Source organism: Adelges cooleyi, unplaced genomic scaffold (assembly GCF_023614345.1).
Source record: "Adelges cooleyi isolate 19-005CV unplaced genomic scaffold, UGA_ACOO_1.1 ACOO_flye_CR_arks_rails_tigmint_CR_PRNA_376, whole genome shotgun sequence".
Taxonomy (NCBI): Eukaryota; Metazoa; Arthropoda; class Insecta; order Hemiptera; family Adelgidae; genus Adelges; species Adelges cooleyi.
This window is the reverse complement of record NW_026096053.1, coordinates 4,963,243-4,991,114: the sequence shown is the minus strand read 5'-3', so window position 1 is coordinate 4,991,114 and position 27,872 is coordinate 4,963,243. Positions and strand designations below refer to the sequence as shown.

General features: G+C 33.3%; 2 protein-coding genes across 52 annotated transcripts; both read left to right on the top strand.

The window, feature by feature from the left end:
* Nucleotides 1–3,718: 3,718 nt before the first annotated feature.
* On the top strand, nt 3,719–14,256 carry LOC126840459 (uncharacterized). 2 transcript variants are annotated; one of them, XM_050576210.1, is made up of 10 exons: nt 3,719–4,271; nt 7,554–7,702; nt 8,550–8,749; nt 9,884–10,068; nt 10,144–10,373; nt 10,480–11,160; nt 11,452–12,031; nt 12,417–12,635; nt 12,803–12,996; nt 13,233–14,256. In XM_050576210.1, exons 1-10 carry the CDS (start codon nt 4,142–4,144, stop codon nt 13,674–13,676), a joined length of 3,012 nt encoding a protein of 1,003 aa, XP_050432167.1. In that variant the 5' UTR covers nt 3,719–4,141; the 3' UTR covers nt 13,677–14,256. The 2 variants fall into 2 exon arrangements, with proteins under 2 accessions (XP_050432167.1, XP_050432166.1); XM_050576209.1 differs by having other exon boundaries at nt 13,224–14,256.
* An 887-nt stretch (nt 14,257–15,143) lies between these two features.
* Nucleotides 15,144–27,848, top strand: LOC126841007 (protein PFC0760c-like). 50 transcript variants are annotated; one of them, XM_050577149.1, is made up of 7 exons: nt 15,144–15,266; nt 15,898–16,990; nt 17,345–18,457; nt 18,746–19,609; nt 19,754–20,004; nt 20,437–23,730; nt 26,337–27,848. In XM_050577149.1, the coding sequence occupies exons 1-7, from the start codon at nt 15,201–15,203 to the stop codon at nt 27,411–27,413; spliced, it is 7,758 nt and encodes a 2,585-aa protein (XP_050433106.1). In that variant the 5' UTR covers nt 15,144–15,200; the 3' UTR covers nt 27,414–27,848. The 50 variants fall into 50 exon arrangements, with proteins under 50 accessions (XP_050433106.1, XP_050433118.1, XP_050433134.1 ...); XM_050577161.1 differs by having other exon boundaries at nt 15,898–18,457; nt 18,746–18,852; nt 19,285–19,609; XM_050577177.1 differs by adding an exon at nt 19,610–19,716 and having other exon boundaries at nt 15,898–18,457; nt 18,746–18,889; nt 19,861–20,004.
* The last annotated feature ends 24 nt before the right edge of the window (nt 27,849–27,872 follow it).

Below are 27,872 nucleotides of genomic sequence, written 5' to 3'. Positions count from 1 at the left end.
GTTACTTTAGATGATACGTTTGACTGAAAAATGTCATACTCTGATTATATTGAACTATGTTATACTGAGTATAATACATACAACTCCTATGTTTTATAAATAAAAATGGTTTCATAAAAAATATTTTTACTTTATGGAAGTCATAACTGTATTATAAATGTTTTATGTATTGTATATATTATTGTTTTTACATAAGTATGTTCCCAAAAGACATACTAGGTATGTAGTTACAAAACGTGTAGTTGCAAAACCACTTTCATAATGAGTTTTACATTTAAGAGGTTTGCATATCTCAAACTCACAACAAAAATATCTCAAAACTCTCAAATTTTATAAACAGTTTGAGTATTACTACAAGTTATTTGTTTTTTTAACACAACTTTTTATTTTATTTTGTGAATATGATAATAACTATATTTTGTCTTACTTATAAAAAACATACTATAATAAACGTAATTTAACATTATTTTTTTTATTTTTACAATAGATAAAAGGTTAAATTTTTTGTTATTGAGGTATACCGTTGTAAATTCATAATTAACCAACTTGAATCGATTATTGCTAACCTCCGGGCTTTGTCTGCTTCCAAATTCGTTCCACCGGTGCAAACGTGACACCTGTGGTTTTGACTTTGTTCAATGTTTTGATGTTTTGATGCATTGTACATACTGTGTCTGACTAGTATAACATATTAATAACAGCTCATTTGCCATTTTTACTATTACAATTATACTTTAGTTCGCATACCTAAATACTCATGTGTCAGTGTACTCAGTGTACTAGATAATATCTACTTAAAGGCAGATACAAAGTCTCATAGTAATTGATTTATCACCCTTTTTTCATATTAACATTATTGCTATTAATCGACTATTAACAAATTTGAAGTGTCGTTTGATAACAATAATAAAACAAACTTAAGTATTACTAACAATAAAGGACAGGGCGTTAAGAAACCCATAAAGAATACACGTTTTTAATGGAAATACTTCGCTTGTCAAATTAAATAAGTCTCAATTATCAATTTTGTGGCGCATTATCTGTAAATAATAAAAAAATAATAACAATATTAATTAAAAAATGAGAAATCTATTTTTTTTACAGACGTTTCTCGTTACTATGAATACTGTTTAACTTTTAAAAGCTTTATTGTGTTTTACGAATGTTCGAACATAATGTTCAATGTACATAAAAGCCTCGACGTTTACTCAACGTCTGGCTTAATGGCCAATTACGGTCGTGTATGTGCTAACTAGACATGAAAAATTAATTTGCACCGTTTAAAAACACCAGCTTAGCCCTTCCAATATTTTATAGCTTTTCAATAATTGTTTATTCTATGAAATCATACTTAACGTTCGCTCGGTATAGGGTTTTCAGTTTATTAGGATTACTCTAGATTATTGTTGCAACGCCTCCGCTAAGTTTACTGTCGGAACCGAACCCTTCATAACTTCTCCACCTGCAAACTTTAATGGCTATTGCCTATTATAACTTATATATGTTCTAACCGCCGTAAGCCAGTTGTATAGGCTCGTGTCCTATTATATCACTTTATACGTTCCTCTATATACCAAGTTCTATATTATTTATTGCTATTAATATTATTCTTTATTGAATACCAAGTCGACGCCGTAAAACAATACCTACCGTATATTTTTATCGCTTTCATAATATGATTGTGTGTATGGGTCGTTTTTATAGATATAAAGTTTTTAAGTTATATAAACGAACTGTGTTAACTTGAATTATTGGCGGTGTCTTTTGGAGAGCCATTAAGCTTCAAAAAACTATAATGGATACTATTACTCAATCCAGTTCGATCCCTATCCGTCTGTCAGCTCCGACTGGGAAAAAGCTTATTCAGCAAAGTTAATTTGGCGATCCTCGGAATTAATCAATGATTTATACAGTAGAGTATAAAAGAGAATACCGGCTAAAACCATATATAATCAATAATGCTCAGTGCGTAAGGAACTTAAAACATTCTCATACCCAAATGAAAATAATAATAACAATAAAAGCAAAATTGTCGAAATGGCGTTTTATTGCAATAAAACGATAAAACGACACAATTTTGAGTTATAAACATGTGTAACTGTGATGATGTTTGTTAAGCTTTAAACTTTACATCCACCCAAAGGGCTGGGTTAACATGTAATACCATTTAATCCATGAACATATCTATTATATACGCGTCGTGTGACCATTATCAATATATTATGTTATTATGGAAATGCATTAAGTCATGTCGATAGAAAGAGCAAAATGGATAGTGTAGAGATAGAGAGTAATTTTATTGATTGCAATTCCACACATACATAATAATAATTAATATTACAAACAATGTCTATTGTTCAGGTCTCTAACGAACGCAATACTTAATTATTGTAGAACGGCCATGCGGAATAATATGTTTGTTTTGGAATAGTCACTGGGTTAGGAAACAGCTGTTATCATAAAGTTTATTGGTGTTACAACGATGAGAGGTTTTTTTTTTATTGCATCTTAGCCAACGTTAATGTCTTGACCGTACCCATATATATTATAGGGTGATCATCGTAAGACACTTAATTTAAATTTAGTAGTTTTTATTTTTGCAAACATATTTGTTTATGTCATTACAAAAAATTGTTTAAATACTTGCAGTTTAGAACTCTATCGATTTTAAAAACTTAGTTTTTATACCTAATATATTTTATTAACTTTTAATTTTGTAAATTTGTACTCATATCATTTGACTGGCCGACAAAAATGTTTTGAATAATCAGCGTTTAAAGCTTAGATCGAAAGAGTAGTGCGGTCAAGTAATGGGTGTAGTTAAAAATAAACTGTTCATTCCGCCTAAGGTTGAAACGCTAAAAATTATAAAAACAATTATCCTTATCCAGTTATCTAAAAGTTGATAATCTTAGTAAATCAATCTCAATATAAAAATGTATCAAACTAGGTACGTTACCATATTTAACTTGTTAAAAAGTTCATACATCACTTGAAAATATTTAAAAAGGTAAATAGATATTAGAATATTTGCCTGGATCGCAGTTTTTAGACTTACCGTTGGAAAATTGCATGAAAGGTATAGATTTAGCGTGCACCTAATTCGACTATATCAAACTTACACTTACTTTTTATCAATAATTTCAATGCAATGAGCTTTTAAGATTTTCTCATCGATACCGGTGTGATTGGTTTAAGAAACTGTTTTAGTTGTCTGCAACGGCACAGTTCATTTTGGAGTGACAAAGGGAAGGAGGTTGGAGGTAAAGTCCCAAAGGAATTCGTAAGCTACAACTAGCCCTCTTTGGTCGCTGGATTTTTAATATTAATCTGTTATCAGTATGTAGCATAATAATATGTAAATATCTATTGCCGCCAAGTATGAGCGTCCGCGAATAGTCTTAAAAAGAAATATATTAATATATATATATATATGTATCGTATTGTATTGTATATATGTATTAGCTCGTTTGCAAACGCTTCGAGGGCCAAGTCCAGATATCTGATAGTATCGTTATTATAATTATTGCACTTGGGTTACGATAATAACCGGTTCGCAGGTTATCCTTTTATCGTCACCCAAACGAGTTTCGAAAAAGGGCATAATATTATTATTATATACCTACGCCGACGGATTTTGCAACAAACGTCTATGGGGGACACAACGTTCCAGCCGTGTAGGTACTATACAGTAATCAGTCCGAGTCAATATCACAGTAGTTGTTGGCTATTTTTTAACCGCAGTAAAAAATAAAATATAGTTTGATTACTATAATAATAATTATTCCGACGTATCAAATTACAGCGATGCGATGTTAGTGTGTGTTGTTGCGTGTGCTCGGTCGTCGGTGACGGGACAGGTACTCTGCGTAAAAAAAAAAAACAGAAAATATTTTACAAAAAACTAATCAAATATAAACTCAACATACCGGAACTCCTATGCCGGCTACACCTACGATTCATCGCCGTCACATGGTCGCCGGAAGTGTTCTTCCGCATCGGCAGCAACAGCAGCAGCAGCAACCGGTGGTGGAGGCGGACCTGTTGTCGCACGGATCGGTCAGTCGACGCTTTGGCGGGTTTTGTGTAAAACCGCGTTTGTGAATAATAATTGTGAGTCTGTGCATGTGTATGTGTGAATATGGGCTGCGGGTCCAGCACCGGTTGTCGTCTGAACAAAGAGTTATACTTACCGTCGACGGAGCTGCGTTTCAACGCCGGCCAGATCCAAAGGCTCAACAACAATTTTCTCAGCGGATACGAAAATTCCGGTGAACGCACTTATGATAACTCTACTACTACTGTAACGTGCACTTTTTTGAATTTGGGGGCCCTTTAAGAAAACCACTACGAAAAAAACGTAATTATATAAATTGTTTATTATTCGGGGTCCTGCGCTCGTGTCTTTTGGAGTAAAGATGGAATTGAGCAAAGGGACTGTTGGCCGAGGGCAGGTTTGGTTGTGTTACGAGACGTAGTATAGCGGATCACTCAAAATTTGTGATAACATTTTTTCATGAACGGTTTTGAATAATTAGTTTTTTTAATAATAAGCGTAATTTTAATTGAATTATTCAATTCAATTCGTTGATAAATTATTTAAAACTTGAACAATTGCACGTCCCTAGTAAAATACTAATAATACACTGTATAAAATAATTTTGTTTAAAAAAAAAAACACCTATCTGAGGAAGGAATTTGTCTTTTTTAAATGTTTACTCATTGTTTATAATCTAAAATGCACATATCAATGTTTGTTAGTCATCAAAAACAATATTCGATGACCAACATAATAATAATTATTTCTGACATTCACTCCCATTTTCGTTTATCCTCTTATATTATCAAGAAACTAGTCACTGCTCTTGTATTTGCTTTTTTTAAAAGCATAATCGATAACGATATTATCGCGGCTTGTTAGTTGTATTTTTTATTTTATTAATATTTAAACTTTTGTATTAACGACAGCAAGCGTTAATTGTAAGTTATACGTTTATATTCTAATATCTGTCACAGTAGTATTCTTTTATATGGAACTAATTTTTTAACTAAAAACGTTTCTAATCAAATCTGTATGGACTATTTTTTTTATGAAACTTGACATAGAGCCAAAATGTTATTATACTCGTACAATAACAGAGCAAAGAGCAAATATTGCTATTTAATATTTACCAATGTTAAATATTAAATCATCACTATTATTTAATATTTATTATAAACTTTTACAACACAGTCAACCCCTGTTTTTATACCATAACCTAACCTCTCGGGAGATGCACGTTTTTGGTGAATTAGACAGCCTAAGCGCATAATATGTTATATGAACAAAATTAATGATAGAGAGTTTATCCATAGATTAAATACATACTTTGTATATCTCATAGATGTCCATTGTTTATCTGCTTATTTACTTGTTTATGTTTTATTAAGTTACAAAGGAAAAGTTATAGTTCTTTCGATAAGATAAATATGTATTTTTCTAAAACTTAAAAAACTTTATCTTTTACTTTAATTATTTCATTGGAATTTTTTATTAAATAATTCACGATTTGGTTTTATATATAGTGTATAACTAGCTTCAATGTAAACAGGTTTTTTCTGTATTAGATTCTATAATGAAAACTAATTATTATTGTCATATGATATGCTTATAACTTGTAGACCGAGAACAAATCCTATATAATTATTTTATTTTACTAACGATTAATGTGGGAAATCAGCCGTTTCAAACATTGGGAAATAATAGCAAAACCTTTTAAAAGTTAATTAAAAAAATGGGTAAGTTTGCATCAGAGAATTTCATTACTATATTTTGTCTTTGTATCTTCGATAGTTAAGTCTGGTAAGAAATACATTATTGGTGTGTTTATAAAAGTATTTAAGAATATCAACGATTGAAATGCTTAGACTTGTTTTACTCAACAGATAAAAATTCTAAAAGAAAACATAAAATGGACAGCTTTTTTCATGTGCCACGATAGAAAATTTCAGAAATGACTTGTAACATATTTTTAGAAACATAAATAAACGCACGAGACTTGGACTGTACTTCGGTGGACGATAACACAACAAAAATGGTCTACGGATAAACCTCTTGTGTGTGTCTACTAGTTAAGCCAAACTCGGAGAAACTTAATGCCTACTAACTTAGTGCACTCGAAGGTTTCCACCCTTCTGAGTAATAATGATAATGACGTTGAAATCGACAAAGTCTATTCACCTCGCACAGGCAAACGTGCTTACCCGATCACGCGACACATTTGTGTTCGGGGTGTGAACACTGATGGTGGTGTAATGTAGTTGACATTTTCTGGTTTCAAAGGTCCTTGATGTTATTTACCTTGTCCGGATATGCCAGAGTTGAAGTCCGAACATTTATTCGCCAAGTATAAATTGATTTTGTTTAACAGTTATGTACAATACTGCACTCAAACTCAATCATTAGAAATATAAAATGAAGTTACTGTAGTCGAGTGATTTTAAATTTAATTTGGTTAAATCACTAAGTATAAACATTATCTGAAAGAAAAAAAATATAAATAAAAAACATCGAATTACCGCTATATTATAATATTATTATCGTCCAAAACATTTGAAGTTTAGTCGAGTCAGTCAGACATCGACTCACATAGCATATACAATTATAATCATATTATTAAATATACCTAATTAATATTTAAAAAAATTGTGAAAATATATATATATATATATATAATTTCGTCCATAAGCAGTTAAAAACATTTATATAACATTTTTACTAGATTTCAGAAGTATAAAATATATTTTGTGTGCTACGTGGGATTTCAAGTGAAATCTGCAGATAGTGAAAACCAATAAATATTATTAAAACATGGTTAACGCAATACCTTAAATTCTAATCTGTATAATTTATTATTATGCGTTTTTATTTGATTTTTAAAACTAAATTTACTGTCATTGTCTTATCAATGACTAGGAACTTGTATTTTTTCTGCACTTAGTCGTTAGCCTTAACAATTTACTATCAATTATTGAAACTTATCTTACAATAAATCTTAACCTACACTTTCAACAATCCTATTTAAGACTTTAACATGACCAATACTACTCAGTATATAGGTCCTCCCATTATTATATAATTAATATTAATAAGATAATAAGGTAAGATAATATTGTTAAGTTTTTTAGAAGAAAAAAATATAATATATAATAATTCCTGCAGGCTACATGTTTGCATAATTAAAAATAGCTATACATATAAATACTAGTTATAGGAAATACAAAATAACGACAATAATAAAAGTAAAAACGTAACGAAATACTATGGCAATAGTTTTTATTAATTGTCAAAATGTTTTCCGCCGAGTGGGTTGCAACATAATATTGCTTTTTTTTATGTGTCACTATAATTATACATAATTATTGTCTATATTTGTATCATAAAGTAGGTATAATTTAAATACAAGACGACGTGTGTGTGTATATAGTACCTAATGTTAAAAGATACGATATTTTATCCGTGTGTATAATTAAATCTGTTTTTAATAATTTACTATTATTGTAAAAATATGTAGATGATCTTCCCACGTCCGGTACTTCGCAAGATACCAAAGCTACCGTCAACAAGATCGTGCAACGTTTGATGTGCGGCATTGGTTTGTTGGATAAACGATTTGCTAGTAAATTTCTGGTCACAGCAGAACCCATTTCGTCTAACGCACAAGTGAGAGTCTGACCGATGCGATAGCCTTATAATAATAATATATTATTAATAATACAAATGTTAAACAATTGTCGTGAAATATGATTTATTACAGTTAAGAGTTGTTTTTGTTTGAATATGTATGAATTATTCATAATAATTTTATAAACTACGTACTTTTAAATATTTAAAAATATTTTATCTATTTGGCAAACCAAAAGAAATAGTAACTTTAACATACAATTATTTATATTATATTGTGGAAGATTATAATACTTAGTTGACAACGATGGTAAAAAAATGACAAATTTAATTAATTTAAAACTCTTTTTCAAAAAAATAAATGTCTTACGTTAAATAGATAATTTTGTATTATTTGTCGATGACAAGAATAATAAAAACTGATTTCGATCTTTTTTTATGAATGACTTTATAATTTTATCAAACAATTAAAAAAATATATATATTACTTATCTGTTTTGTGTCAAATAAAACAATTAAAATAAAAACTTTTCTATAGCTTCGGTGATGTTCACTTTTTGTAACTTTTGGTGAAAATGGACTTTAAAAATGTTTAATTTTCCATGAGGTTATTTGTTAATTTTTTTTATAAAACTTTCATAACTTTTTCTTTTATTTTCTGAGATTGTCGTCTTTTTACATAGTATAAAGCTTGTCTAGTGTGACAATGGCTCTTCGCTTAACTCGGGTTGACTCGAGTAACATATTTTAATATTAAAAGAAAATTAATAATTATTAACTTATTAGAATAAGCTTTATTATTACTAATAATATATCATTCAAGTTAATCGTTGATATATTAGTCATAATAGTATATACTTATTGAACTAAACTATGGGCATTTCAGCTGTCAAAAAGTTTTACCTATTACATTCGACTCGATGCGCTATCCGAACGGAAATTGTACGACGACGACGACTTGGAGCATTCAGTCAGATGCGTTACGGAAGAAGATAGCACTCCACAAGGTTTCGCCAAAATCAGATTAGTCACTAACGATCCGGAACAGTGGAATGATTTAACCGATGACGACGGATACTTAAGACGGTAATAGTACAATAATAATGAAATAATATTATGTTTGTTAGCAAATACATTAATAACAAAAATAATGTACATAAAACATTGGTGATGCTGTTGTTCGAATATAAAAGGAGACTGATATAAAACAAACAAAATAAAAAAACAACGTTGCTTTAACGGTGTAATTCAGAATGACGGTCAAACGCCATGTTGTATGTTATTTTGGCTCGTGTGGTGCGGGTTGCTCATTGTTTATGCATGCGTTCTCTGACTAAGTGATATCGAATAATATCAGTTTGCTGTTCTAACCGAACGGTCGAAAAAAAAAATAAAAGTGAACCCCATTTTCCACAATACATTGACGTCACATTGAAATCACATCCCCGAGAGAACCCGGTTAGACCTTTTTTTTTTGTTAGATGGCAGTCATCACTTTGTGCATAATGTAACGGAATTATTCAGTTCGATCTACCGCTTTAATGCACGGGCAATACCTATTGAACAGTATGGAAGGTTTAACCAATTGATCATTTATTAATAGCAGTAGTCACTAGCCTTTCAAACAATCGTTAAATTTAAATTTATTATTTATTGATTCGTTGTATGGTACTACCAAATAGCAAATTTTGAACAGGATCCTATAAGTGTCATAGCTCATCAGTGTTGATAGAGTTTGTTTGACCAAATGCACAATGTTTCCAATAATCAAAATGTCCCTTACATATCACTCGGTTATATAAATATTACTCGTTTCTCTATTATAGTGTACGGAAAATGTATAGGGTACTTCCATCGCTCAGTGCTTTGTAGTCGTCTTTCTATAATATAGAATGTGCCAGTTCTTACAGCGGTCAATACCAACGTATTGATCATTGCGTGTTTGACGTTAATGGAAAATTCCTATTTCAAACTCCACCGAGGATTTATAATGTTTTAAATTAACCCATAAATCAAGACGGAAGCTATTGACGTTTTTTTCACGAAAATTCATTCTTACTGCAACATTTATTTACAGTAACATACGCATGTATGTACCTAGGGTTTTTAGTACAATAAGAGTTCCTATCTTCAACCAGAGTAGGCTAGATAGTCGTTTGGAAATATGATAACAAGAATTTATAGAGTCACCGCATTATTTCATTCTTTGAAATATTATAGGGACAAATTAAAAATGCGTTTTATCGAGCTGCTCGCTATGTCTGCGTCCAAAAACGATATTGTCGGTTCGCCCGAAGACGTGGACGAGAGCTACCTGTGCGGATGTCCAGGCAAAGTGGTTGACGCCGGAGTGTTACACGAAATCCTCAAAATTCCAGCGGACGAACACATGTTTTTTGGACCTGGTAAATTTGTGTTATCCGTGCAAAAACGTTGGTCAATATTTTTGACTATATATAAATATATATTTTATCACACAGGTAGTTGCGGACCATGTCAGTTTCCTGATCCCAAAGAGCTGCGTATAGCCGTCGTCGAAGACGCCCAATGCGTGAAGCTACGGATATCAGGTCCAAAGTTACCCGGCGAAGTAGCCGTTGTCCTTTTGCCAGCCATCGAGTTTGAGGGTTTACCCAAATACACTGATTTATTGTCCAGGATACCGATTACACACCCGGATATTCTTCTCCATCAAAGAGCGTGTTCTATGGTATACCGTATTATAGATTTATTTAACGTTGATTTGCATAATCAGATTTTAAACGCGTATCGATTAAGCCGATTGTTGTCTTGTTTTCTCATCGATTGTTCTATAGGGATACTACGTAATACCCGTGTCTCCGCACCAGACCGTTCGCTGTTACGACCGACAAGCCACTTGGCAGATCCGTTTCCCGGCGGCTGAGTGCTTGTACCAGACCCACTACTCCGAGCGCAGCGTCATCAGCAACATACACCATTTCCTGCGCACGAAAATTCCCAAACTGCGCCACGGCGACAACGGCATGTGCGTGGTCAGCGGATACATACTTAAGACGTTGCTGTGGTTCCGGTTGGAGGCGTGTGGCGCCGTCGAGGAATGGGATCACGGTTGCGTGGCCGGCCACGTGCTGTCAATTCTCGACGCTCTGGTGGCCGCATTGAGGAGCCAACACCACCGTTCATACTTTTTTCCTTACGCAAACGTCATGCTGAACGCACCTCGGGCAGGTCGCACTATGGTTTCGGAAGACGATTACCAGAATGACGTAGAAATTGTCGAGGCATACTTGTACGGGCTTTTCGAAAAGTCTATGGGAAGCGATTCCATAGTCACCGGACAGGCGTTCGAGAATCCCGATCAGGGCTACTGGATGAACTTGGAGTCGGTAATGTTACAAAAATGGCACAGGGTGCTGGAGACCATAAATCCTAGATCACGGAGGGTCGTATACACGAAGAAACAAGTGGAATATGTTAGCGAAGTTTTTAAAGGAATGTTAGCTACAAGACAATACGTACGTATATTCGGATGTTTTTGTTTATTCTTAAGTCTAAATTATTATTATCATTTAAAAGAGTACTTCCATCTGTTGAAATTTGAAATCCAGTAAGATTGAGAATTGAAACAACTCATTACCTACTCATTATCATTTCATTTTTTTCTATTCAAATCCAAATCACGTCGCTAATCCTTATCCTAATTTTAATTCTAATCTTGATGGCAACGAATAACGTACCTAGTTTTCAGGTGGCATTTATTCGAGGGTACTATTTTTTTGTTATACTCATCAACTATTTATTATTAGGGAAGAGATTCGACAGCGTGGTGTTTTATCGAAGACAAATTACCTCATTGCGGCGGTGGTAGTCGTGAAGAAATCAGCTTAGACGCTGCCTACCTAGTGTCAGTTGTGGTAGAACAGGCTATGACGGCGGCTGGAGCCCGTGGCGGAGTTAAGGCCACTACTAACCACAAAAAAAATTCCTGTTTCGAGAACGCTAGAGGGAAAGGACTGGCACGGCGACGTAAGGTACGAGATCCGGCCAAACGTCAAGCTATGGATGTCCGACGGGAAGCTGCTCGGCAATTGTTATGCAACGTGTATGCCAGTGCCACGAATACCGCAATCAACGGCGACATAGAACTAGTCGGCTTCGTATTAGATCGGTTGCACTCTACCGCAACATCCGACCGACGTCTTGGACCGGCTCTGCAACCATTCCTACGTCAGTTACACGATGTATCTCGCAAAACTTGCTGGCATCTAGACGAATGGCTGCGTCGATGGGACAGAGACGAGCTACAATCCTTAGGGACATTTGCCCGACTGCTCTGTCAGAATGCCATACAGCCTACTGAAGCTTTGCTGGACGCCATACAAAAAGGTTTACTTTTACTCTTACTTTACAATAATGGTACTCCTAAAACATCTAAAAATCTGCGTTCTAATTTATAAACATCAAATTTTCGTCTTGTTTTATTTCCCTGTTATTTTAAGGTTTCTACAATAATTGATTAACTTTTATAAGATGAATGTAAGATTAATTTACTTTAATGACACTAATATCACCTTAACATAATCCAAATAGCGTTGATTTGGATTTAATGTTTAAATTTAGATAAGAATTCTCCAACAATATCCCCATACGTTAATTAATTTTGGTAAATTATAATTTTTCTTTGAGAAAATTGTATTAAAAATCGCTTATTTCGATTTTTGTCCTCAATTTACCATAATTGGATAACAGAAACCGTTAATACTGTTTCAAGGTTGGTCCTGGGCTGATAAGTTGCTACTGGCCGTAATGGAGTTTCAGGACGACGTGGATATTATCTGTGCTCCTGAACGAGGAAACGTAAAACGTTTTAGCATATCACTTCCAGAACCAGAACAGGAAACGTTCGCGTCCCGCAGTTTGGGCAGGGCGGCCGACAGACATTATTCCGCTCGAGCGGACACCGTTTCAAATAAATTCAAAACGGTTAGAGGTAAAAGCATTAGCATATTATTAAATCGGTTTGATTTGCTTCGATACAATGAAGTCACAATTGAAATTTTTAACGAGAACGATTATGTTTTTTTGAAGTTCAAAAATTAAATGCATTTTTACTGGACGGTAACGATAGTTATGATTAAACTTTTTGTCCTACAATAGGAATGTCATTTTTGGACGTTGACAGTATGTTAAACGGAGAGAAGAAGAACGCTCCCAAGAGCGCTACCGCCCTTTACAGCCGTTTGCAATGTCAGAGTCCAATGACCATGACCATCATCAGTAACAGGTGTAGAAGCAACCATCGCGTTTTGGGGAACATAGTCAACGCTTTGATTACGTTACAAAAATATACAGTGAGTTTAAACACAACTATTCTTATAAATAATTTGTAGATTCGTCAGATTCCATTAAAATCATACATTACTGTTAGCACTGGACACAGGTATATGACCAAAAATGAGTTGCTATACGGTGAGCCAAAAATAATTATTAGATATCATTGCACTTTGGGCCTACATAGTTTATAGCTATTAATGTAATAGAATAGTAGTAGTACGTCTGAATGATTTGCGAATGGAAGATTTTGCAGGAGATGTGTTCGATCCTGCCGGAAGACAAACAAGGACCGGTGCTTGATGACATCCGGAAGATCAGCAAAGAAAGGAGGCGGGAACGTCGGGACCTATCTATGGTGAAGGACGTGCAGACCACTGGTGTTTACAGATCCATGTCCGAATTGTCGTTGACTCCCAACACGCTGGAAAGGGTACCAAGTGCAATGCCACTCAGGACCATCTCAACCAGTCTAATATCCACGGTCAGAGTAGCTAGGCGCAAACAGTCCAATGTCACTACAGTGTACAATCCTGCATTTTACGACGCTCCCGTGGCTTATGCACACACCGACGCCACTAATGCCGCCGCAGGCAGGTTCCAAAATCCGCTGTGTCAGCCGTACTTGCGCATGACGCACAACAACGGATTCAGTTTGTCTTCGGATCCGGTGCTCAAAGACAAAACCACTAAACTGTAAACACAGGCGGTTCAACAGACCAATTCGCACTTTAATTTCGTTAATTTCGTTTTCATTATAGGTGTACATATACAATCCTTACTGGGCAGGAGATAAGGTTAAGACTGTAGCAAGATGGGGGGGGGGGGGCAAGCATTGGTCTGAGCCTAAATGTATATAATTTAGTTTTTGATTAGGCGCAATCATTTTTAGGTAGCTTCTGGAAGGAGTTGAGTTAATTTTACAACTGAAAAAATCAAATAAAGAATAATGGTCGTCGACGATAATAAAAAATAATCGTATTTCCAAAGTCGTTCCGTATTGTATATATATCAGTTATTCATTTTACTATAAAATTATGGTATTAATATATAAACCCCATATCACCCCTTCCCGGAGGTGTGTACGCCTCTGATTCTAAATAACGGTTATAAACACCTGTACTTCATATTATAAAATATAATATATCTCTAAGTAAAACCTCATTGAAGTTTGAACTATACTTTTAGCACCGATGTTTGTGTACACTTTTTTTTTTTTAGGGTATTTATATTATTTTGTTATTTTTGTACGTTTATAAAATGTTACTACGTTTAATGTACATATTACTCTATTTTCACTTTTCATTTTCTATCCTTTGACTGTATTTCCTTTGTGTAATTTTACAAATTTTAAATATAGATTTTGCCGTCACTTGACTAATGTACTGCACGAGATCAAAGTGAGATGCAAGTCTCTTTTAAAACTTCTCTAATAACAAACTACGCGGTATTCCAAATTAAAATCGAGTGAATAAAATATATTAATCCAACAGTATACTTGTCTATTAGTGTCAATAAATGTCAACATCCCGTGGCCTCCATAAAATTCATATAAACTTTTGTCGATGATAAAAGTCTAGTATCCATTTGAAAGTTTGTTGAAAAACAGCTCACGGCTATACTAATCGGCGTTATATTATTAGTTTTACTGTTTTCTTTATTAGCCTATTGTAGATTAATACTATATAATTTATTATGGTAGTACTAAATAACAATAAGTATGAATATTATAGACACTTTTAAATCATCCGCATTATTATTTTTTGTAGTCGATACATTTAGTTTACATTCTAGACTAGAAACTAGTAATGATTGCAGCATAACATACATATGTATAGCTAATGAATTAATTGTTCAGACAGTAGAATCATTAGTTAACCGTTTAATAAATTAGATAATAGGAGGCCCATAGGTAAATGCATATTTCTAAAAACCGTTTGGAATTTGGTTAATTTTACCGTGCAAGGTGTTAATAATTATCTACGGCAAAGCTATACGACTGGTACGAACAAGTGTTTTAAGTTCAATTGTCTTTGTTTAATTGCATCGACTAATTATTACACAAAATTATAATAATAATACATGCCAATAACATTGTCAATTGTTCATTTTATGGTATCCGAATAATATTTGGAAAGTAAGTAAGTTATAAATATACCAACACCTTAAATATTAGTTGCACAAATGTGAAAATTATTCAAACTTGTTTTTTTGTTTTTTGAAAATGTGGCGTTTTCTAAAAGTATTTAAGTGTTTACTAATATCATGTAGTCTTATTTGTTTGCATCAAGTAAGTTTTTAAGTCTAAATTATTTTTATTATACATGAATACTATACAATATGCTACTTTAAAATAACTCATTTGTAACATCATGTGCTGATTAATTCGGCATACAGTCAAATAGATTTGTTATTGGGTGGGTTATTAGCAACAGTATATCAGTACCTAGTTCCTAATTTAAAAGTAGTGTACATTTTTTAGTGAGTGATTATCCGCTTGGATGCAAATATGAGGTTGACGTAAAACAAAGTTTAAGTCTAATAAATGGGTTTAATAAGTATAATAAAAAAAGAGGGTAAATCATTGACAATAAATTAATTTTTTCTGTAATCAATAAATTATTTGATTGAGGAGTATTACTTTAAATTTATTTTAATGTCGATATCTTTCATTACCTTATAATTTTTTATTTTATTTGTGAATTAGTTGGTCTTAATTTGTTTTCGTTTGCTTACAATCGAAGTGTTATTACCATATTTATGTACAATTACAAATAGAATATTAATATTTCTTAATATTTTACTACCATCTAAAGCATCCACAATCCGTTATTCAATTACTGGAATATTTAGAAGGGTAATACATGTCGATTAGTCTTATTTTGCTAGAGTGTCTGAATTCTGGTTTGTTTTGATTTCAGAATGAAGTTTTTTCTTTTAAAATTAATCCTAAAGATGTAGAAAAGCAGTGGAGTGTTTTAGTAAATTCCACGGAACAACCAGGTTTAGCGAGAACTGCGAAAAACTGTGGAACGAGTATTAACCGGTTCTATGATGAGTTAGATAATATAAAAAATCAAACTACAGAAAAGTTAGCAGTAATTAAAGACACAGCCGAAGTAAAAAATTTGGCTGTTGGTTTTAAAAAACAAGTGGTATCATCCACTACGAATTTGAACGATGTCCAGAGAAATGTGTATAAACTGGCTGGACACTTTAAAGATAAATACAAAAATGGCTTGTGGGGCATTGAGATTGATTCCCAAAACACTTTTGATAAATTAAATGAGATGAAAAGTACTCCTGTGGACAATACTAAATCATTGCCCGGATCAGCTGCACGAATGTTCGGTAACCGACATGATTATGAAAAATTGAGTAATAAAATTCTTAGTGTATCATTAGATGACCAACAGCTAATGGATGATTTAAAAAAAAAAAGAACAAAAGCAAGAGCCGAGTTTTCATCCTTATATAATGCATTAGATAAATGGACAAAAAATGTTAACAATATTGCGTTTGAAACGATGGATGTTTTTTTTAAAGGTATTAGTTCAATTAAATCTATTAAAAGAAAAGTTAAAGAATTTAAAGAAGATGCCCTGTCTAAAATCGATGAAAATGAGTTGGCTGCAGTTCAGAATGCAATCGAATTGGCTAAGGCATTAAAATTCATCTTTAAAACACAAATAACTCATGATTCTAATGAGATATTTGACGATGAACCAACGGCTGATGATGATACATCTACGCAAGCTGATGATTCAAACGAAGAAAACAATATTAACAAGGAAAATAAAAGTATACCTAAAAATGAAATACAAAATCAGAAGAGTCTAAGCGATATCGCTGCAGATTCTACACCCAGGCATGAACCTAAGAAAGAAAATCTGGATTTACAAACTAGTAATGAATCAACAATTTCTAATTCATCCCCCAACGATACATCAAATGTAAATGACACTAAATTTTCTCCTTTAGACGAAGAAAAAAATAATATGACAAAAAATACACCTCAAGAGAATCCAAACAACTTAACGATAGATTCTGTGCCAACAAGTGAACCAGTGAATTTACTAACTAGCAACGAATCGATCATTTCTAATGCATCACCTAACGATACTTTAAGTGATAATGGTTCTACAATTTCGCCTTTAGATAAACAAAATGATATCATTTCAAAACAAACATCTCAGGAAAATCCAAAGGACTTAATTGCAGACTTTACACCTAAGCACAAAAAACTGGATTTAGAAACTAGTAATGAATCAAACATTTCAAATTCATCCCCCATCGGTACATTAAATGTAAATGACATTAAATTTTCGCCTTTAGACGAAGAAAATAATAATACGACAAAAAATACACCTCAAGAGAATCCAAACGGCTTAACGACAGATTCTGTGCCAACAAGTGAACCAGAGGATTTATTAACTAGCAATGAATTAACAAACTCTAATTTAACCCCTAATGATACAGTAAGTGCAAATGACACATCATTATCGCCTTTAGACAAAGCAAATAACCACATGTCAAAACAAACATCTCAGGAAAATCCAAAGGACTTTACTTCTGATTCTACGCCAAAGCATGAATACCTAGATTTACCATTTAACAGCGAATCGACAACATCTAATCCATCACCTAACGATACATCAAGTATGAATGACACCATGGACGATGATGTACATAATAAAGCAAAACCTAAACATATGCGAAGAAAGAAAAAGTTATTATCATGGGACGAGTTAATTAAAAAGCCTGAACCAATAGTGAGTTCAGAATCGAATAATTGTGTAAACGCATTGAAAACAAGTATATCTGATCTCAACAGTATAAAATTGTCAACAAAAAATAAGATACAAGCAGCGAAAGATGAAAATGAATTGAAAGTAACGGAAAACGATGCCATTAAAAAATATCAAGACAACATGAAAAAGACCAACTCAGTTTTAGCTAATAGATTAATTGATGTGGCTGAAAATGCGTGTGAGACGGTAAAATCTATAGATGATAAATATGAAACAAAATTCAAAAACGATCCTAACCTTCAACGCGTAAGTTATTTATTAGGGAAAAAGTACGATCCTAATTACTACATATTGCAAGTTTTATCTGAAGCCGATACTAACAGCAATAAAAATGGAGTAAGCGGTAAAAAAAAACCATCTTATTACAAAATGGTATCGGTATGTCAAAATTTGATTAATGAAACAAACGAGATGGACGAATCTGCGTTGTACGCCATGAATAAAATTTACGAAGGTCTTATAGCGACTAAAGACTTGAGCAAAGAAGCTAACAAAGAAAGCGCTCAAAAAGCTTTATATATTTTAAGAAAACTAAAAGAGGATGAAAACGAAGAAGATATAATATCAAAAACGGAAAATCATAATAAGGTACAGGAAAAAATTTTCGACGATGACAACAATAACGTACGAAATCAAAACGAAAATCACAACTCAAATGATAATTTGCAACCTAATGCAATAGCACATAAAAATGAACCGAAAGTACCAGTAGATGTTGATTTAGGAGATAATACACATAACAAACAAATTGCAGAAGATTATCCAAGATCACAAGAGGTCGATGATGAAGACAATTCAATTGATAATTTGCAACCTAATGCAATAGCACATAAAAATGAACCGAAAGTACCAGTAGATGTTGATTTAGGAGAAAACACAAATAACAAACAAATTGCAGAAGATTATCCAAGATCACAAGAGGGTGATGATGAAGACGACTCAATTGAAAATTTGCAACCTAATGCAATAGCACATAACAATAAACCGAAAGTACCAGTAGATGTTGATTTAGGAGAAAACACAAATAACAAACAAATTGCAGAAGATTATCCAAGATCGCAAGAGGTTGATGATGAAGACAATTCAATTGATAATTTGCAACCTAATGCAATATTACATAAAAATGAACCGAAAGTACCAGTAGATGTTGATTTAGGAGAAAACACAAATAACAAACAAATTGCAGAAGATTATCCAAGATCACAAGAGGTCGATGATGAAGACGACTCAATTGAAAATTTGCAACCTAATGCAATAGCACATAAAAATGAACCGAAAGTACCAGTAGATGTTGATTTAGGAGATAATACACATAACAAACAAATTGCAGAAGATTATCCAAGATCACAAGAGGTCGATGATGAAGACGACTCAATTGAAAATTTGCAACCTAATGCAATAGCACATAAAAATGAACCGAAAGTACCAGTAGACGTTGATTTAGGAGATAATACAAATAACAAACAAATTGCAGAAGATTATCCAAGATCACAAGAGGTCGATGATGATGACAATTCAATTGAAAATTTGCAACCTAATGCAATAGCACATAAAAATGAACCGAAAGTACCAGTAGACGTTGATTTAGGAGAAAACACAAATAACAAACAAATTGCAGAAGATTATCCAAGATCGCAAGAGGTTGATGATGAAGACAATTCAATTGATAATTTGCAACCTAATGCAATAGCACATAAAAATGAACCGAAAGTACCAGTAGACGTTGATTTAGGAGATAATACAAATAACAAACAAATTGCAGAAGATTATCCAAGATCGCAAGAGGTTGATGATGAAGACAATTCAATTGATAATTTGCAACCTAATGCAATAGCACATAAAAATGAACCGAAAGTACCAGTAGACGTTGATTTAGGAGATAATACAAATAACAAACAAATTGCAGAAGATTATCCAAGATCGCAAGAGGTTGATGATGAAGACAGTTCAATTGATAATTTGCAACCTAATGCAATAGCACATAAAAATGAACCGAAAGTACCAGTAGATGTTGATTTAGGAGAAAACACAAATAACAAACAAATTGCAGAAGATTATCCAAGATCACAAGAGGTCGATGATGAAGACGACTCAATTGAAAATTTGCAACCTAATGCAATAGCACATAAAAATGAACCGAAAGTACCAGTAGATGTTGATTTAGAAGATAATACACATAACAAACAAATTGCAGAAGATTATCCAAGATCACAAGAGGTTGATGATGAAGACAGTTCAATTGATAATTTGCAACCTAATGCAATATTACATAAAAATGAACCGAAAGTACCAGTAGACGTTGATTTAGGAGATAATACAAATAACAAACAAATTGCAGAAGATTATCCAAGATCGCAAGAGGTTGATGATGAAGACAGTTCAATTGATAATTTGCAACCTAATGCAATATTACATAAAAATGAACCGAAAGTACCAGTAGACGTTGATTTAGGAGATAATACAAATAACAAACAAATTGCAGAAGATTATCCAAGATCGCAAGAGGTTGATGATGAAGACAGTTCAATTGATAATTTGCAACCTAATGCAATATTACATAAAAATGAACCGAAAGTACCAGTAGATGTTGATTTAGGAGAAAACACAAATAACAAACAAATTGCAGAAGATTATCCAAGATCACAAGAGGGTGATGATGAAGATAAAATTTCTGAAAAAACTCAAGAGAACGATAGTATAAATGAATCTTCTGGTATTCTTCCTGGTAATAAGGACGATGGTATCCTCATAAATGCCAGTGTGTCAAATCCGGTGTCGGTCGAAAATATTCCAGATGAAGGTTCAGAGAGCATTTTGCATTTTCCAGAAACTGCAGAACAGCCCCGCAATGAAATGGACCCACATCATGATAAAATAGCAACGAATCAAGTTTTTGACAATGCGTTTGAGCCAAGCATGAGTACAGAAAATATTGAACAAGATAAAAAAGAAAACCCTAATTTAAATAGTACTCAAAACATTATTCCAAAAATTGACAAAGAAAGTCTGAATAAAGATCAAGAAAACGACGATTCAGAATTATTAGACAGTGTTGAAAATGCTATTCCTAGTGTTGTGCAAAATAAAAAAATAGTAAACTCTGTTCTAAGTAGTGAAGAATTTGACGAAGATGACGGAGATAGTCTTGATGAAATGAAAAATAATAAAGGCTCAGAGAGCATTTTGCATTCTCCAGAAACTGCAGAACAGCCCCGCAATGAAATGGACCCACATCATGATAAAATAGCAACCGATCAAGTTTTTGACAATGCGTTTAAACCAAGCATGAGTACAGTTAATGTTGAACAAGATAAAAAAGAAAACCCTACTTTAAATAGTACACAAAACATCATTCCAAAAATTGACAAAGAAAGTCTGAATAAGGATCAAGAAAACGACGATTCAGAATTATTAGACAGTGTTGAAAATGCTATTCCTAGTGTTGTGCAAAATAAAAAAATAGTAAACTCTGTTCTAAGTAGTGAAGAATTTGACGAAGACGACGGAGATAGTCTTGATGAAATGAAAAATAATAAAGGCTCAGAGAGCATTTTGCATTCTCCAGAAACTGCAGAGCAGCCCCGCAATGAAATGGACCCACATCATGATAAAATAGCAACGGATCAAGTTTTTGACAATGCGTTTAAGCCAAGCATGAGTACAGAAAATATTGAACAAGATAAAAAAGAAAACCCTAATTTAAATAGTACACAAAACATTATTCCAAAAATTGACAAAGAAAGTCTGAATAAGGATCAAGAAAACGACGATTCAGAATTATTAGACAGTGTTGAAAATGCTATTCCTAGTGTTGTGCAAAATAAAAAAATAGTAAACTCTGTTCTAAGTAGTGAAGAATTTGACAAAGATGACGGAGATAGTCTTGATGAAATGAAAAATAATAAAGGCTCGGAGAGCATTTTGCATTCTCCAGAAACTGCAGAACAGCCCCGCAATGAAATGGACCCACATCATGATAAAATAGCAACGGATCAAGTTTTTGACAATGCGTTTAAACCAAGCATGAGTACAGTTAATGATGAACAAGATAAAGAAGAAAACCCTAATTTAAATAGTACACAAAACATTATTCCAAAAATTGACAAAGAAAGTCTGAATAAGGATCAAGAAAACGACGATTCAGAATTATTAGACAGTGTTGAAAATGCTATTCCTAGTGTTGTGCAAAATAAAAAAATAGTGAGTCCTGTTCTAAGTAGTGAAGAATTTGACGGAGATGACGAAGAAAGCCTTGATCAAGTGAAAACTAATACATTTAAATCTAGCTCAAGACCGGATATCTTAGAAACGCCCAATTTAAATGGTGCAAATCCTGTCATACCCACTCCTGTACAAGAAATTATGCCAAACACCTTACTAGACGACCAAATAAGTACTGAAGTTAAGCTACCTAGCTTAGATGAAAAAGATCCAATTAATAAGAAAATAGTCCACACAGAACCGTATAATGAAGGATTAAATAAGGGACATGCAATTCCTGATAAGAATGCTAATATAATTGCTGAGCCTGTATTGTCAAATTTAGAAGGAGATAGCAGTGAAGCTCTGTTAGGAGAAAGTATACCAAAAATCAATAAAGAAATCCATAAGTCGAGTGAAGGGAATGGTAGTACTGAAGTGTTGGACAGTGTTGAAAATGTCACTCCTAGTGTTACGCAAAATGAAAATCTACCAAAGTCGGTTGTAAGTAGCAAAGAATATGAAGGAGACCAACCTGGCAGTCAAGATAAAATTAAAAATAATGATGACAAAGAAAATGTATTGAAAAATCTTTCAGGTGAAGAACAGCTTAATAATAAAATCGATATGGACAATAATAACAGAGCAGACGTTGGGGACAATACAATTACTGGGGACCCAACTGAAGTCAATCATGATAAATATGAATTGCCAAGTGTAGATGATGCGCAGAGTCGTTTACACGACAACGAGTTAAAAAATAGTTTAGAATCAGGTGATTTAGTTAAACCAGAACAAGATAGTCAAGACATGCCTGGTGATACGAAGTATAATACAATTACTGAACCTATACATGAGATTCCAGAAATTAATGGTAAGGAACCCTTGCTAAATAAAATACCCGAAACCAATAATGAAAACCTTACAAACAATAAATTAAACAATAGTTCTGAAATAACAAACAACGTTGATGATGCTAAACCTAGTTTTGATAATCAAAAAATAGTCAACCCTATAGAAAGTAGTAACGAATATAATGAAGAACCGAAAAGTCAGGCTGAACCAAATAATGAAGACCAACAAATAATAACGAAAATTCCTTTATCTGAAGAACAGCCTAATAATGAAGTTAATGCTGGCAAATATAATGAAACACCTTATTTGAATAACGAGACTGTCGTCAGTCCTTTGGGAGAAAATATGTCAGAACATATTCCGACTGAAGATGATTTAAGCGATAAAGACAGAATATTTAGTCCGGTCGAAGGAGGTTCTAATAATAGTGTCGAGTTTGATAAGCAACCACGAGATGGCAATCGAAATGAGCTCGAATCACCCCTTTCGACCAGTACAATTGCACCAGACTTTGTACTTATTAATGATATAGCCGAAGAAATGCCACCTAAATCTGAAATCGAGAGTAACGCCGATGAAGAAAAACCGGAAGTACCGTTTGAACAACCAAATAAAAATGACGGTAAAAAAGTTAAAGCGAAGAGATATAGAAAACGTCGAATAACTTATTTGATTAACAAAACAACGGGAAAACGAACAGCTGTTAAAGAAGAGATCATTCCGATCGACACTGACAAAACACCAAAAGTTTCTACTGAAAATGAAATCGTTAACCAAGATGAACCTAAAAATGCTGATGAAATCGACAACCAAGATGAACCTAAAACTGCTGATGAAATCGACAACCAAGATGAACCTAAAACTGCCGACAAAGACGATTCAAATTTGGTAATAAATACAATTTTTATTTATCTGATTTGTAGATTTACGGGGAAGTAAATAAGGGGTCGTAATTTAGATAAAATTGTCCACCGCAAACTACCTTACAATTTTTTAAGATTGAAGATAGAATGGTTAGTTTTAAATAAATCGCCCAGTACTATTATTGCATGCTTTTTGGTGCTAAAAGATTAAGTGTTATGCTCATATCTGATCTCAAAAAAAAAAACTAATAATTATCAAAAACGAACAATTTTAATGAACGCATTGAAATTGCGCTTTTTTAAATGAAGTGAAGCTTAATCTTTAACAAAATAGATTGTGGGGATTTCCCTGAGAGTATTACATAACTTGTTTTTCATAAAATACTAACCACTGAACTCAATATATGGAACGCTTATTGCCTATAGTCGGCTGCTTATGAAAATGTCTACTAGTAGGAGGCTGCCATTTTGTGAACAGATGTTGTTTTGTCTATGATATTTATTGTTCTTTCATCATCTAACCTAACATTTCTTTACTTTCTATGAAATTGGTACACACAATGGCTCTCTCCGAGGTCGGGACATTTTTCAATCTGAATACGCGTTCCATATATTGAGTTTAGCGATACTCGCTTAAACCCGTTTTTGTCCACACCCATGAATATTGTGTCGTTTTAATTGTCCGAACAATCTTTATTTTTAGCTTAACAGCTTCAAGAGCCATAACTGCCAGCATAACTTCCTTCCATCTATCTCTCACACGAATGGATTCTTCTTGTTTAATTCCGTCTATAGCTTTCTAGATCTCCTCCGTGGTCTTTTTGCTGTCAGCAGTGCCGCAACTACCGCCGGTGCAGGCGGTGCATCGCACCGCCAGACAAGCCTCCGGGTTATGTTTAAGGGGCCTCATATTTATGAAGATATAACAATTCAAGTCTAAACATTCATTTCTTAAAACAAGGTTTAAACAATTTTTAGTATTCGATTGTGTATTTTTAATGATGCCACTTGAATATCTACATTGGCCATTGGATTTAAAATTGATAAATTTTATTTTGTTTCTGTAGTTATCGATATTATGATTATATGACCACTCGATAGCCAAACGTGTGTCGTATAAATAAAGGCTATAAATATTTATATAAAAATTAAATGGAGACCAAACACAGATAACCACCTTATTTAAGAAAAAAAACTATTCCATTTATTTCCATGTATTATCTAATAACAGGAGTGATAAGTTTCCAAAACTATATATAGATTAATTGTATTATGATACTATCTACGCACCCGCACCCAGCTGCTGCACATCTATTGGACTAAAAAAAAAAATTGAATCATTTGAGTTTATTTTATTACTAACAATCTGGGAAAATATATTAAGGAACTTCCATTTAGTATCTAAAAAATTACAGAGCCCAAATACAAATCTTCATGATGCATGTACATTTTTAAAGGAGGCTTCTTCTTCTATTATAAGTTTAAGGGATCATTATAAAGAGCTAGTTGCTTCTGAAAGTGAGCAATGTAATAAGTGGAATATACCAATCCAAAAAACTATTCGTCGCCGTGTGTATTCAAAAAAGATTTTTGGTGATGTTGCCGGTGATAGAAGACTCGATAGTTCTGAAGACAATCTTCGTGTGATGGTTTTTTTACCAGTTATAGATACAGCAATTTTACAACTTCAAGAAAGATTCAAAGGATTATTATTTAAAGGATTATTTGAGGTTACTAAAAGATTTGAATTTCTGGTACCGCATAATATATTATCATTTAGTGAAGAAGATATCACAAAAGCATCTTAGGACTTTCAAATATTTTACAAACATGATTTAAGTACTGATATAACAAGGCAAATTCTATCCCTTAAATCTATATTAAAGGATTCATTAAAAAATTTACATTGTATTAAACACCTTTTACAATGTATTTTAGAAAATGATATGGCCTCTATGTACAATGATATTTTTAGTGCATGTATCATATTTATAACATTGCCAGTTACTGTAGCCAATGCAGAAAGATCGTTTTCAAAATTAAAAATCATAAAAAACTACTTAAGAAATTCAATGTTTCAAGATCGCCTGATAAACATAAGTATTTTAAATATTGAACGAGGAAGAACAAAAGAATTGGATATAAACAAAATAATTCAAATATTTGCTACTAAAAAAGCAAGAAAACAAATTTTCTTAAATAAACCAAAATTGAATTACAATTATTGTTACATACATTTTTTTTTTGACATGTTATAACTTATACACATATTTAAATCATAATATGTTTCAAGATTTGTTTGTTTTTGTAATAAACTGATTTATACACGTATGTAACAAGTATAAAGGTAATTAAAAAAAAAAGTATTCAAGCGTTTAAGTTGAAGCTACCTGCCAATTATAGTTCAGCTCTTATTAAGATTAAGTAAGTATTAAATAGGGTTTAACTTTAGTTTTATAATTGGGGACCCTACAAAACTTTGGGTGAGCATTATAGTAAATAGGGGCCTCTAAAATCAGCCTGCACCAGGGCCTCTATAATGGTAGTTGCGGCACTGGCTGTCAGGGTCCATTCCATAGCTGCTTTGATTCCATTTCCCGGCAATAATAATGATTTTTTTTTCGCTTTTAGCTCTATAACAGTAACGCAGAACAGTGTAAAATCACGGCGTACGAGGAACTTACGAAGATAGCGTCGTACGATATTAAAAAGTTGGTCTTCTCCATTGGACTGCTGTCGAGCAAGCTACGGAACAACGTCATGTCAGACATCAAACAGGCGAATAATGATGTTAAACAATCGGATCTCAGAGGCCAGGTGGACCAGGTGGTGGAGAGAACGAGAAAAGCGATCGACGTTAACTTCGAGCAATCGATCGGCGAAATGAGGGAAAAACTCGTTTTACTGGCTCAGAAATTCGTGGAGACCACGAACGGCCTAAAAAACACTTACAAGGTGAGACCGCGAACTACACACGAAATGCTAAGTTCGATCACGGTCGACCCATTGCCAGTGTCGGAAACGGCGGGGGCTGCTTTGAGTATCATTTCGCCACAGTTCAACATAGACAAAGCGGTAAGGCGGATACTCGAAGCACGGCCCTCGGGTCGGGTGAAGAATTTGCATGACAAAAAATACGACACTCAGAGGAAACTGATCGACCTGTCCAGATTGATGGACACAGCGGTTAATAATTTCGAATGTTTGATGTTGTCGGTAATCAACGAAATCGGCATAGGAGTAGACACGTTAAAAGTGCTTAACTCCAGCAAACTGATGATGAGCTCACAAAATCCACGAGCAAAGGCCCTAAAGAACGCCATGACCATCGTCCAGGAGATCCTAGGTAGAGCGTCCGGAAACCAGTCGGGTGCTTCGGCGAAGTTTGCTAACAGAAGTATAGATTCTGAACCCGTCGCGGATATGAAGAATAAGCAAAAGCCGGTAGGAGTGATCGTAGTGCACCCTGACATGACCATCAGGTACAAGCAATTGCCCGGCAATAAAGAATTGAAAAAATTCGTTGCCGAAGAGTCGAAACCGTATAAAAAAGGCAAAACGAAAGTTAGTCCCAAGTTCCTCGAAGTGGATAACAAAAAACTTATCCAAAACATAATCAACGACACCAAGAAAAGAGCAAAGCAAGCAGGAATGACCGATGCAGAAACCGTTAACGAAATCGTACGAAAATTAAATACTAAACATTAACTCGAGTAAAACATCTGTATTAATACCTACTTTTGAAATGTTTCTCATCTTATTATAAACCTTTTAAGATGATGAGAGTAAGACAACCTAACTAAGACTAGATATTTTTGGAATACAAAAATAATAAAAATTTCTCAAGTCTCATTTACACAATATTATACCAAAAAAAAATATTCTAAAAACACTTAAACTTACTTTGTATACTAATTATTTAATATATATTAAATCTAAGTCATTGTTGTGTAGGTATAATCAAATTTTCTACCATAATTATTTAAAAAGTATTTACACACAACAATAATTCAGTAAATCATTTGTACACAACTCGGTTAATTATAAAAACCAAACAGTATTTATTTTTAGTTTCTTACCCTTAAAAATAAATATCCGATAGCAGAAATCGTATCTAGTATTCCTAATTTTAAACTAATCACGTTGTATTAATATAATAATCATTAT

Coding starts and splice junctions, on each gene's coding strand:
- LOC126841007 (XM_050577127.1), top strand. CDS start 15,201: ATGTGGCGTTTTCTAAAAGTATTTAAGTGTTTACTAATATCATGTAGT. Junction 18,458..18,745: donor CTCAAATGATAATTTGCAAC/CTAATGCAATAG, acceptor AAAATTTGCAAC/CTAATGCAATAGCACATAAC. Junction 19,610..19,753: donor TTCAATTGATAATTTGCAAC/CTAATGCAATAG, acceptor ATAATTTGCAAC/CTAATGCAATAGCACATAAA.
- LOC126840459 (XM_050576209.1), top strand. CDS start 4,142: ATGGGCTGCGGGTCCAGCACCGGTTGTCGTCTGAACAAAGAGTTATAC. Junction 4,272..7,553: donor CAGCGGATACGAAAATTCCG/GTGAACGCACTT, acceptor AAAAATATGTAG/ATGATCTTCCCACGTCCGGT. Junction 7,703..8,549: donor CCATTTCGTCTAACGCACAA/GTGAGAGTCTGA, acceptor TGGGCATTTCAG/CTGTCAAAAAGTTTTACCTA.